Genomic DNA, 12,394 nt, shown 5'->3' on the forward strand with positions numbered 1-12,394 from the left:
AGCTATGGTGACCGCACCACCGGGGAGAAATCCCATACGGTGAAAAACAAGCAAGAATGAGAAATAGTGGTATGCGGATTAATTAAAAAATACATATCTTGGCAGATTTAGTAGCCTTTCTTGGCCCTGCGCATCCCCACATCTGCTCAGAAACAAATTTTAGTCGATTCTCACCAGTTCTTACAGCGGATGTAAACAGACGCTGCCTTGTCATAGTAGAGGCCTTTTTCATAGAGTTGGGCTGCTTCTGAAAATTGCTGAAATAGTATGAGATTATTAAAGCACAGCTTTAGTAAGCCCAGGATCACACACACACTGACACTGGCCGAGGATACCTTCATGCTCTCCAGGATGGCGCCACAGTCCCTCTTGAGGACCCTGCTGGGGTGCTTGAGGGCCTGGCTGACCCCTCGGCGGATGTCTCCCATCCGTATGGACATCTGGGCCAGTCCAGCCAGACACACTTCATCGTGCTCCTGCAATCAGAGGACAGACAGCTGCCAAATCTGACTCTCACCTCACATGACAGGTTTCGGCCAAGCAGTCTGAGTCTAAAATGACATACAGGTCGGTGTTTCTGACGGTGGAGAAAATGGCCATATTTATATATAACAACTGTAGGTGTGCCACTTTGGAGAGCAACTTAGCAATATGGAGAACTACGAGTGCACATACGTATAACCTGGAAATCTGTAACAAGAGACCCTCCAGCAAGGCTCTCGTGTTAAGACACATGTAGTTAGAATATTCATTGCAGCACTTTTGACAGTAAAAGCCAAAATCCAGTTAATTCAAAAAGGGAGTGAGCACAAAACCAAACAACTATTACATCCAAGCAATGAACAGTGGAAGCTCTTCAAAGATTAAAACAGATTCCTTTGTACTGACTTGGAAAGATCATGAATAAAGCCCCCCCCCCCAATCACTGCTTGGGAAAATGGGTTCTCAGTCGATTGTTGTTGAATGATGGAAATGAATGATTTCATTTTTAGTAAAACCCCCTCCAATATGCACATATCACAGACAAGCTTCTGGATGGAGAGATCAGATCACGAGGAGCCGCAACTACAGGTGTGGAGGGAGCAGGGATCATGCGCTCATTTTTCATGCCTCACACTGTGGCAAATTTTTAAATTGACTACAATGAAATTGCATTATTTTTGTAATAAAAACTGCTAGAGGCAAAACTGGAAGGTGCTCAATGTTTACAAACCAACTGTCTCACTTAAAAACATCAGTTTTCATCACAAATTTAGCTTCTTGAGCATGGGAACGGGGCTGGAATAGCAGGTAAGTGCCAGCCCTGCAGGGATGTACGTGGAGTGGCGGGAGGAACTGCTGGGGACTGGGGTCATTGTCAAAGTGGCCAGTGAACCTCTTAGCAGAGTTAAGAGGGAAGAAGCCTTATGGAATCACAGCCTCTAAGTGAGGAGGGATAAAAACCTTAAGCCCAAACTTAAGTTCACTTTTTGGATGCGACGGGAAATAACTTTTCGGATGCATAAAAACGTTGCCATCTTTAGTTTTTTTTTGAGTTTTAGGGATTTTAAGTTGACTTAACTGTATCTTTGCAAGGCTGTTATGAACTGATGAAAGTCACCTGGCAAACTACTGAGCAAATACAATGTAATAAAAGCATAATTTTTTAAATCAAACTAACAGCACACCCAAAGATTACTGTATGTATCTTTACCCAAGGTTACCTTATTATCACCTGTAATTCCTTTCTCATAATGAGCCAAAGCATTTACATAATCACCCCTGGAAAAAAAAAAGAGCAAGTTTTAATACATATTTAAGTACCTTATTTACATACACAAGGCTTAAAGGATAATTTACTTCAGTTGCTGCAGCTCACGAAGATGTAATACATAAAATGTATGCATGAATGCTCTCAAGTGCAGTCCACTGTATTCTACTTTTAAAATAATCCAGTCTAGCTGCATTATGCTAGCCAGTAAGTATTTATTTTATGGCCGGATGGGAATTTTGAGGAATTACAGAAAATTTTTTTGGACCACTTTTAGTTCATTATCTCCTCGGAGCACTAACTGGCCTTGACCTGGCCACGCACACCAACACGGTTCCCGGTATTTCCAATATTCCAGGAAGGTTCAATATTTACACGTGCACTACGCGCTGAAAGCACCTGACGGGCATGAGGACACGCGGGATGAGCATCGAGGGCGCTGGCCCTTACTCCAGTAAAACCTTTTAACAATATAAACAAGACTCGTTGCTGTGACTGACGCTAGCATGGCTGCTTGCGCAGAAGGCACATTCCTACCTCAGGTGGTGGGTACAGGCTGGATCAGTGATTTTCCTAAAATCCTTTGGGAGCGCTATCTTCCTGTGATAAACCATTCCCCCAGAATAAGTTAACCAGCTCTGGAAGTTGCACTGAGATCTACTCGAACGTCACCATGTCGGCTAAGTGAGTCGTGCAAACTTTCTAGGCCTCACTCAGTTCTCTCATCTGCTGGAGTACAAGGAATTTTCTGAAGGGAAACTCCTATGCTTTGGGACACCCTGTGGTCTCACAGTCAGCAGTTCCCAGGTGAAAATCTGACATTTGAGTCAAATGACAACCAGCTGGCGCTGCCGCCTGACAGAGGGGGTAGCCAGGCCCTCGGGAGCCTGAGGCTTAGCAGGCGCTTCTTTAGGATACGTAGGATCTTAGAAGTCTTTTATTCTAGCTCACATACTTACTTCATTTGGCAACTCTCACAGAGATCTAGTTGTCTAATCCCAGACTCAACAGCAAGATCCCCTTCTGCTCTCAATCCAGGCCTGGGGTGCTTAAGAAACGGAACTGAGGAGCGGCCTCCAGTTGTAGGTGTGAGAGCAGCAGCTGATAGCCAGGGGGAGCCAGGGGAGCCGCTGGTGATGCCGCGGTTTCCAGCAGCCTGGTCACTGGGCCCCAGGCAAACTCCCCTGACCAGCGGCGCTGGCGTGAGCCTGTACCTGCTGCCAGCAGCAGTGAAGGGTGGAGAACCGGCAGGTTTGTGGATATGTGATGAACAGGAAGGGTTAAAAATGATCAACAAAAGCAGAGGCTTTCAGTGATCTAGGCTCTGCTGACTATGAGCCCAAGTGTTTGTTAAGCGTTTGCTATGAAAGTTTCCACCCCCCTCAGAGAAGAACAAATGGAAATGATCTGCAGGCCTGAGGGTTTCCTAGAATTGTGCCCTGACAAGAGCAGTGGGTGTCTTCCAGCGTGGTGACACAAGTTCCTTGTCTAAAATCCATCACCCTCAGGAGTGTAGGGCCGGGCACTGGGCCTTGTCCCTGGTGCAACATGTTTAGATTCTGCAACACCACCAGAGCAAACCCCTAGGTACAGGGAAATGCCAGTTGCTCTTTCCAACATCTGGATTTCCTTTGCAAAGGGAAGAAACGTGACAAGCCTAAATCCCTTAAATGTAAGATGACATGAAATTTAAAAGAAAGGTTTTATTTGGAAGTGGGAAACTTAAATAAGGTATTCTGGTTAGAAATGAACAAGTACTTTTTAATAGAATAATTTCTAGAACTAGTTTGTGTGTCAGTATTCTCAGTGAATCCAAAACCTGAAAATAAAGTGCAACTATATAAAAATAGGAATAATCACTCTGAAATACATCTAAAACAGTGTTTATGTGAAAATATGAAACAATAAAGGATGGTCTCAAATCAAAAAAAAAAAAAGAATGAATAATCAAATATAAGAACCATTCCTTTGGTTCAAAGGTCAATATTTTCTCACATTTCAATTTTTGAAATTGGAATCTTAATGTGAAAAGACTATTTGTAATGTAATTGTCATTATACACAAATGTGTGAATTTATATTTGAAAAATTCATTTATTGTTTGCATTGGTAGCATAACAATGGCTAAGTGCAAATTTAAATCTAACACCTCTAATATTATAGGACTTGAATGCCTCTAATATTGAATACCTCTAATATCACACTTTTTCTCTCCCACACTACAACAAACCTGGAGTCTGGCAACAAATACTATTGATAACTAAGAATGACCCACAACTCAGAACACTACAAAGTTCTCTCTCAGGGATAGGAAAATTTGTGAGCCTATTTGAGCAGCATGAAGGATTACAATCAAGGACTAAACTTCTGTCTGTGAAAAGCTTCTGGTGTGATTTTCAACACACCTAATTTTTAATCTATATGCAATTTAATTTTAAAAAGAAAAATTACAATTTTAAGCAAACAGAAAATATAGACCAAAATCTGGTACTTTTTCACTGTGCTTAGGACACAGATATCCTCAATGAATTCAGAGAAGTGATGATAAGTATCGGTTATGCAAAGCAGTCTGTCACCCTCCGGCATTGTAGTTCTGGCAGGCCAAGTGGGGCCCAACACAGTGTTTTGAACTCTAAAGTCAGCAAAGGCATGGACCCGAACTCAGATTTTGTTGCTGAACATGGAAATGAATAAATGCATGGATAAAATGCCATGATTTATAAAAGATACTTTTTTGGGGTAAGCAATTAATATAACTTCCCCCCCTCAAAAAGTAATTATTAAATCAATGGTGGGCAGTATCAAAAGTGCCTTTTTAGAATTGCAAATATACAGTAATTTGCTACTGATCGAAACACACAGCAAAGGAGGACTTACATGAATTCAAGCTGAATAGCATATTCTTTTGATATAAATGGTATCTGGTCTGGAGCTAAACGCTTTGCCAGCTGTAGGGCGCTGTCCCAATGCAGTAAATCCCTCCTCATCTGTTAGGGAGAGAGAAAGCTTCATTTCAAATAAGCAAATTACTTTACACAGTCTGCATCATGCTAGTTTTAAAAGAAGTGAATACAAATACCTTGTTTAAATAATAAAACTTGATCTTTGCAAGGACAATGCATTACGATAGCAGACATTCTCAGTGGGCTGACAGAGCCTTCAAGGGGTGAAAAATGGTTCTTGGGGAGCTAACAGACCAAGTTATTAACATTGGGGTGCGTCTTCCAAAGCTGAATTTGAACAAACAAGGTTTTATCCTTTGGTATTTAATTTTGTCCAATAGGGAAAAAATAAACAATCACAATTAATTCAAGCAATTGACGAAAAACATTAAGTTTTCTTCTTCTTATGGGAATTGATGCTTCCGTCTGAGAAAACTTGAGTCTATCACAACATGAATAATAGCAAGCCAGTAAAACACGTCTTTCTTCCTGGCTCTTATGGTCTTGCCCAAGATGACAGGGCTGGGATTTGAACCCAGGGACTCGAGAGCCCATGATCTAATGTCCTATTCCCTAGGGTTCTGATCCCTGTTCTCGGAGGCATTTCACCCTGTGGTTGTCCTTCCCTGAACCGTCTGCCTTGGGACCTAGTGAAGGACGGGAGTGCCTTTAGTCCACCTTGGCATACCCCAGGGAGTCTCCTACAAGTAAAAGACAGAGGTGACTCGGTATCCTCATCTGGAGAACAGAAACATTACTACCACCATTCCAGAGGATTGTTGTGGGGGCAAAGCAAGCTCAAATGAGCCGAGGGCTTAGAAAGGTGCCTGGTCCTGGGCACACTCGGCCTGGTGACTGATTTACTTGTATGCGTTTCCATAAACTGTATAATCTGTTACATTTGGACACATTTAGACTTCAAAATAGCTGGTAAAATTATAAAACCATGCCTTTCTGTGACTCCTTGGGAACCTAGTTTCATTCTCTAACAGAATGGAAATGTTTGTGAAGAAAATGAGTCCTCAGAGGTTCTGAAGGCTAAATAAAGTGTCTAATGCCTTGGGGCCCTCTCTGGTGGCTCAATGGGTTAGGACGCAGCACAGCAAGCTGGCCGCAGCTGCTTCAGTGAGAGTTCCATCCCCACCCTGGAGGTGATCTGGGTGCACAGCAGACTTCTGTCTTACCCGCTGCTCCCCTCAGCAGTGTACTTCATCAGTTGGCCTATTCTGCTCCCCACTCTATCTTACCACCCCCGCACCTCTGGCCTGTACCCCAGTTTTGTATGCACAAATAAATAAATCTTTAAAAGAAAAAAAGTGTATAATGCCAGGAGTAGGGAAGGTCTGTGGTATCCCGGGCTGTGAGATTTCAACTCCTGACAGGGTGACCCTCGTGCAGCCCTCTCCTGTCCCCTTCTCCCTCCCAGCTGGCAGCCGTACCTCTAGGGCAGCCACGGGGCAGCTGGATGCAAGGTAGAGTTCCTGAGCTAGGTTGAAGTCGTTAGTAAACATGGCGAGGTGTCCGGCCAGGAGATTGTAGTCCTCTATGCCCTGCCGAGCAGAAAGGCAGTTTTAGTGAGAAGAAATACAGGAGTTTAATTTTTTCAAAATCTCTTCTCAGGAGGAAGCAGTGACATGCTAACAATTCACTTCTTGATAAGGTAGTTAGGATGAGCTGCAGACATATTTATGTGCTTGCTGTTTACCTTGATCTGTTCCAAGGACATCACCATGCCAACATTTCCAACTGCCCGGTAAACGCGGATGGCAAACTCCACTTCCATGTGGTGGAGACACGCTCTCCCCAGCTCATTCCAGGCAGCGTGATCGTCCAGAATCTTGCACATTTCCCAAGCGTCAGGAAACCTAGAGTGTCAGTACATAGGCGTATGAGGGTGCTCTACTTGGCCCCTGTTAAGGCAGGTTTCTGGTACTGTAGAATTTAAGGCGATGTGCGCCCTCGACAAACCTTGCGAAACATTTCTCAGTCCGTCAGACTTAGTTGCAAGTAGTGAGAAACTTTATTAAGTGCTCCTTTTTCATACCGAGGTTTTTCATTGAATTTCTTTTACGAATCAACATCTACTTGGTGTGGCACCCCTCAGGGCCACGACTCATTCTATCCCTTTCTCTTTTGTTTGACTCACACATAGATAAATTACTTTTGTTCTCATTTATGGAGGCAAGGAACAGTCGTCCACTCCTGTCACAAGCTGACGCTGGGGTCCACACCGAGTGCAGGCAGCTGCTGGCTCTACCCAGAGTGTTCGTGGCCCGCGGCCGGCTCGACCTTTCTTTTAAGGGTGACTTGCGGCAGCTCCTGCACCACAACAGCCTTCAGAGAGGTAACAGCAGAAGCCCTCGGCCCTTGCAGCTGACATGCTTATATCTGACATGAGCACAGAGAGTTTGCTGCGGTTCTGCTCTAAAACATCCTGTGGAGGGCCCTCCCCGGTGGCGCAAGGGGTTTAAGCACAGCACTATGACACTAGGAGCAGCCACTTCACAAGTTTGATCCCCACCCCGGAGGTGAGCACATGGCCCGGCAGACCTCTCCACACCCACCCGCTGCTCCCCTCAGCAGTGTACTTGGTTGATCTGCCTGTTCTGCTCCCCACTCTGTCTCTGGTGAATCTTTTCACCACCCCTGCACCTCTGGCCTGTACCCCAGCTCTGTATGCATAAATAAAGAAATCTTTAAAAAAACAAAAACAAAAAACCATCCTGTGGAGCTAGTATGTGACCATCTCACTGTGTCCCATCCACCGGCACACCTGTCAGGAGCAGCATTTGCTGGGTTACATGGCAGGGGCAGCACATGGGACCACAATACAGGGCTCAGACACGGTCCCTGTCTTGTAGGGTCCTTACTGGGAACACAGAAGAGACAGATAAATCAGCTGATGTCTGGAACACAGTTGGGTAGAGATTACTGAGTGGTTAAAAGTCTGATGACCATTGCATTGAATGCTCGGCTTCAATTCTCTCGCTGGATTAACCTCCTCTACAGAGTAGGAAAGTGAGGTAGGGCGGCCTTGAGAGACTAGCCCGAGCCACACTGTGGGAGTGCTTTACACTGGTGTGTCCTGGCCCTGAGGCATCCATTAGAAAGGTCTCCGATCCACACACAGTAGTGGGGTAAGATGGCATCATGGAAGGCTTCCTGAAGAGAGGTTTGCTGAATGGTGAAGAATGAGGAGTTACCTCATACAGAGATAGGGGACAGGCATTCTGGGAGGCGAAGACAGTACGCACTGAAGCAGACTCATGAAAAATATCTAAGTCAAGTAGCAATTGGAAACAGGACTCGGGGTGGGGACAGCTGAGGCTCATATCAATCATCAGGTTCGAGCATGTCATACCTAGGTCCCGCAGATGAGGGATTTCTCCCTCAAGGCAACAGGAAGTCACTGAACGGCCTTTCTCAGGGAAACAGAAGACTCAGACTCACAGTTTTGAAAGTGTGTAGATAGTAAAGTAAGACTGTGGGTGGGGGTGGGGCACGGGCACCTGTGACTGGAGCTGAGAGAGCTTGGAGACATCACGTGCATATATATGGTGGGTAGGCAGTTGTAGGTGGAAGGCAGATTTGGGAGCCAGCCTCACGCATGCTGCTGCAGCCGTGTAAATTGAGGACATTCACCCCAGTCCCGTGAGGAGAAGGGCACTCAAGGGACCTGCAGGCTTTACGAGACAGTCAGAAGAACCTGACCCACAAGGAAGTCACAGCCCTAAGAAGAGCAGAAAAGGAGAAGAGGAAGCTCAAGCCAGCAGAGCCAAACTTCACTGGGATGAAACTGAGATAGGGTCAAACGTATGTGATCTATTAGACTTTAATAGTGGCGATATTTTGGGATATTAGAAACCCTTTTCTTCGGGAGGGCTTTTCTTGGAATAAAAGCACCATTGGGACGATAGTGCCTCCCACAGAATTTACAGCCTCATAGGCATTATCTGGCCTGGTCCCCCCCAATAATCCTATGAAGTAAACAGAGGAATTGCTTTCCTTTGTTTTAATAGGATTCAACTTTAAAATCACGGAAGCAGATTAAGGGCTCTAAGCGATGTGTCTCAAACCCACCTTTTTAGCATTAAAATTTGTGTCAGCATTTGTTTCAGCTCATCAGGCCCCGCATCTTTTAAAACATCTTTTAAGTTGTCGAGGAAGCTGTGGGTGCTCAGGTAGAAGGTGTTTATTCTTCCACTCTGAGTCTGGCAGTTCAGCTCTCCATTATATAACAGCAAAGGCTTATGACAGAAGGGGACTTTGGTGCTACCAGCCAAGATGACCTTGGATCCTGTATTAGAAAACAGACACCATAATGTTGACAGCTAATTCTCAGCACGACCATCAGGCAGAAATGTTTTCATTCCATTGCAAAGGAAATTCATTCATCAACAAATGTACAACTAATTACCTTGGATGGTGTCCTTGTGAAAGACATAAGTATATACCTTGTCGTCATCATAAGCAATAAATACACCTTTATCCATTGGCCAGTTTTCCCAAAGAACACCTTTAATGGTTGGTGAAAAATCTGGAATCTCAAAGGTAGCATCATTAACCTACAAAAAAGGAATTACAGATTGGCTCCAAGGTGATACTTCACCCATCACCACTGCCTTGGGGGAGTCTGCAGCGCCTGGAGCTGGCATCATGAGGTGGCCCCCACTTGCTCAGCCGGCAGCACCCCAACCCCAGCAGGAACAAGGTCTCTCTTCCCATCCCAACACTAGATCTAGCTTGAAAACAACTGTGGTTTAGATGGCAAATCAAGGACTTAACTTAAAGTTGAGCAAACGTGCAGGAAGAGTTATATGTCTGGACACAAACTTTTAGGTTAAGAAAAAAAGGCTGAAGCTGTTCGAGACAGCAGCAAAGTAAGCTATGAATACACACGGCTAGAAAACTTTAAATGCTGCAACCATAGAAGAAACAAATGCATCTGAAAGAATTTGAAATTTAATTATTTTTTGTCTTATTTCAAAACTCTATTATTCATTCTAGTGAACATAAAGTGACTGTTGGAACAAGCTATGAGGAAACCCACCCATGTCACTCTTGTGACCCAGGGAGCTGGCTTATTTATCGTGCATATGGAGCTCAGAAATACCTACTTCCTCCTTATTCTATCTTTCTCTCAAAACAAAAATAAAAATTACAATTCTTGCAAATAATGACGACTAATACTGTATAGAACTGGGCTGTCCAAAGGTAGCCACTATTATAATAGTGTCTAGTCCAAGCTGAGATGTGAATAAGTCACATAACAGATCTCAAAGTGTCAGTATGGGGAAAAAAGCTCACTAATTTTTTAATATTGCCAACTTATTTTTTTATATATAATATACTAGTTTATTTTTACATCATTTTGTACCTTTTTTTTCCATCTCAGTTGTAATCCCCGTGGGTTTCACATCACTGAGTCACCCGTGTGCCATCACAATAATCCCATGCACTTCTCCCCCATCTCCCCCCCTCCGTTTTTGATCCCATTCCCCACTCCACCCCCACAAAATGTCTCTGGTATATGGCTGTTCATTATTCTTATTATTTTCCCGCCTGGTCCATTATACTCCTGCTATGAAAGCTCATTAATTTTTATACTGAATAGAATATTTGATTAAATATATTGATTAAAAGTATTTAATTTTTACCTGCTTATTTTACTGTTCTAAAATATGGCTAACAGGAAACTTAAAGTCATGGACATGGTTCAAAAAAAATTTTTTTAATAATTATATTTCTATTAGACATAGCTGTTAACCAGGTATTACATGAATAAGATAGCTAGATATATATAACCTCATTTAATTCTAAGTCTACAGGACAGGCACTATTTTTTTTTAAAAGATTTATATTTATGCACACAAGAACAGGGGTGTAGGCCAGCAGTACAGGGGGTGAGAGGATTCCCCAGAGACAGAGTGGGAGCAGAGCAGGGAGACTGACTGAAATACACTGCCGAGGGGAGCAGCGGGTGAGACAGGAGGGGTCGGCTGTGCCATGTGGGTCAGCTCCCTGGCTGGGGATCAAACTCATGCTGCAGTGGCAGCAACAGCTGAGAGACTTAACCCCTGTGCCACCAGGGAGGCCCAGACAGATACCATTATTATGTCCATTTTGCATATGAAGAAAAAATTTGCCCAGAACCAACTATGTAGGACATATGATTAAAGGTGGTAAAAGGTGGTGAGAATCACTACTGTTTTCATTGAAAACCCTCTATGGTACTGACACAATGAAAAAGTGCAGAATAACAAAGTTTTCTTGACGTACATAGCCATGAAAATGGATCACAGATGTAATAATAAAGTATTATAACCCTGGTACTATTTAGGAGAAAACTTTTATATGTGAGTTTTATTCAAAAGCACCTTAACATACGGCATTAAAAAAAACAACAGCATTAAAGTTTTTCTAAGAATGGAGAGCCAGAAGGTGACCTGAGGGAGCCACGTGAAGCAGAGAAGCAGGTGAAGAAGCTGCTCTTGTTTCTTAGCTCTGGACTGGTTGAAACGGATGTGGGTGAGAGACCCGTGGGGAGGTGACTATGGCAGTGTCTGTATTGACTTTGATTTTGCTCTTTTCCTCCCAGACTTGTCTGGCCATTGCTGACCCAGGTCCCTACCGGAAGGTGCTGAAGACTTGAAAGGGGGCTTTTGGGACTTGCTTTGGGCCAATCCCTTTTGGGTGGACTTTTACCCACAAGTAGACGGGTAACTTTGGGTGTCTGATTTAGAAACTATATTCTTTATCTTTTCTGCACTGCACACTAAATGTAGTAAAGTTCCTTTCCATTAAAGGTCTTATGTTTTGTCTTGATGGCGGCAGATGACAGAACCTTTTTGGAACAGGCGGGTTTAGATGTTCAAGACTGCCCCTCCCTGCTCTGGAACACCAGCACTTTTATCTTGTCAAATTTTCAAATCTATTTTTCTTCTAGTTACATTCATGGCAAATATGAAAAAGTAACCTTTCATTATTTATTGAAATATGCAAAGAAATTAACATTTAAAAACAAGAACATAAGGACATTATGATATGAATGCTAATTCAACAAAAAAGAATTTATGTCTACCAATAAAAGATTCGTTATTTAATTTGAAAAAAAAACAACAACAAAGTTTTTCTAAACTTACTGGACAGTAGACAAATCCATCACTTTTTTCATCAATGAAAACTAATCTAGTCCCATTAGGGTCAGGAAAAATCTTTTTCACACCAACAGGATGTCGATAATCATTAACAAATTGCCAGTCTTCAATGTAGAAGTACTGAATAATACCAGTCTAAAAAAAGGGCCAAAGAGACAGGTTGTCAATAAATACTTATTTTTAGCATTATAGTAAACATACTGCCTAATTTGAAGAGAGAAATATGTTGTCTTTGACTTTCTCCCAAATTTACTGAATTCTCTCAGAATAAACAAGGTAACAGGTAGACTATGCTTTGAAAAATCCTTGAAAACTTTTTACAAGTAAAAGATGCTATTACTCTATTGATATTTTTGATCATGTGGTTAATATAATAGTCAGAGGTGTTTGTTAGTGAATGTTCCTTCAAAAGACCAAGAGATTAAAGCAGGATTCTCGATAGTCAATTCATTTTAATATTTGTTAATTGCCTACTAAATATAGACACTACAGATCTAAAATTGAGTGAGGTGTCTTTGTTATCATAGTAAATTTTTTTTAAAGATT

General features: G+C 42.8%; 1 protein-coding gene across 1 annotated transcript in view; it reads right to left on the minus strand.

Moving 5' to 3' along the window:
• WDR19 (WD repeat domain 19) overlaps nucleotides 1-12,394 on the minus strand; it is a 51,908-nt gene that overhangs the window by 14,710 nt on the left and 24,804 nt on the right. Inside the window, exons 14-22 of the mRNA XM_004681489.2 lie at nucleotides 11,834-11,983; nucleotides 9,109-9,256; nucleotides 8,772-8,988; nucleotides 6,397-6,556; nucleotides 6,131-6,241; nucleotides 4,627-4,736; nucleotides 1,704-1,761; nucleotides 336-476; nucleotides 175-257 (exon numbers count right to left, since the gene is read on the minus strand). Of these exons, the coding sequence (XP_004681546.2) occupies nucleotides 175-257; nucleotides 336-476; nucleotides 1,704-1,761; nucleotides 4,627-4,736; nucleotides 6,131-6,241; nucleotides 6,397-6,556; nucleotides 8,772-8,988; nucleotides 9,109-9,256; nucleotides 11,834-11,983 (1,178 nt within the window). The remainder of the gene's footprint in view (nucleotides 1-174; nucleotides 258-335; nucleotides 477-1,703; nucleotides 1,762-4,626; nucleotides 4,737-6,130; nucleotides 6,242-6,396; nucleotides 6,557-8,771; nucleotides 8,989-9,108; nucleotides 9,257-11,833; nucleotides 11,984-12,394) is intronic.

The sequence above is a fragment of the Condylura cristata genome, unplaced genomic scaffold (genome assembly GCF_000260355.1).
Source record: "Condylura cristata isolate star-nosed mole 26May11 unplaced genomic scaffold, ConCri1.0 scaffold00012, whole genome shotgun sequence".
NCBI classification, from domain to species: Eukaryota; Metazoa; Chordata; class Mammalia; order Eulipotyphla; family Talpidae; genus Condylura; species Condylura cristata.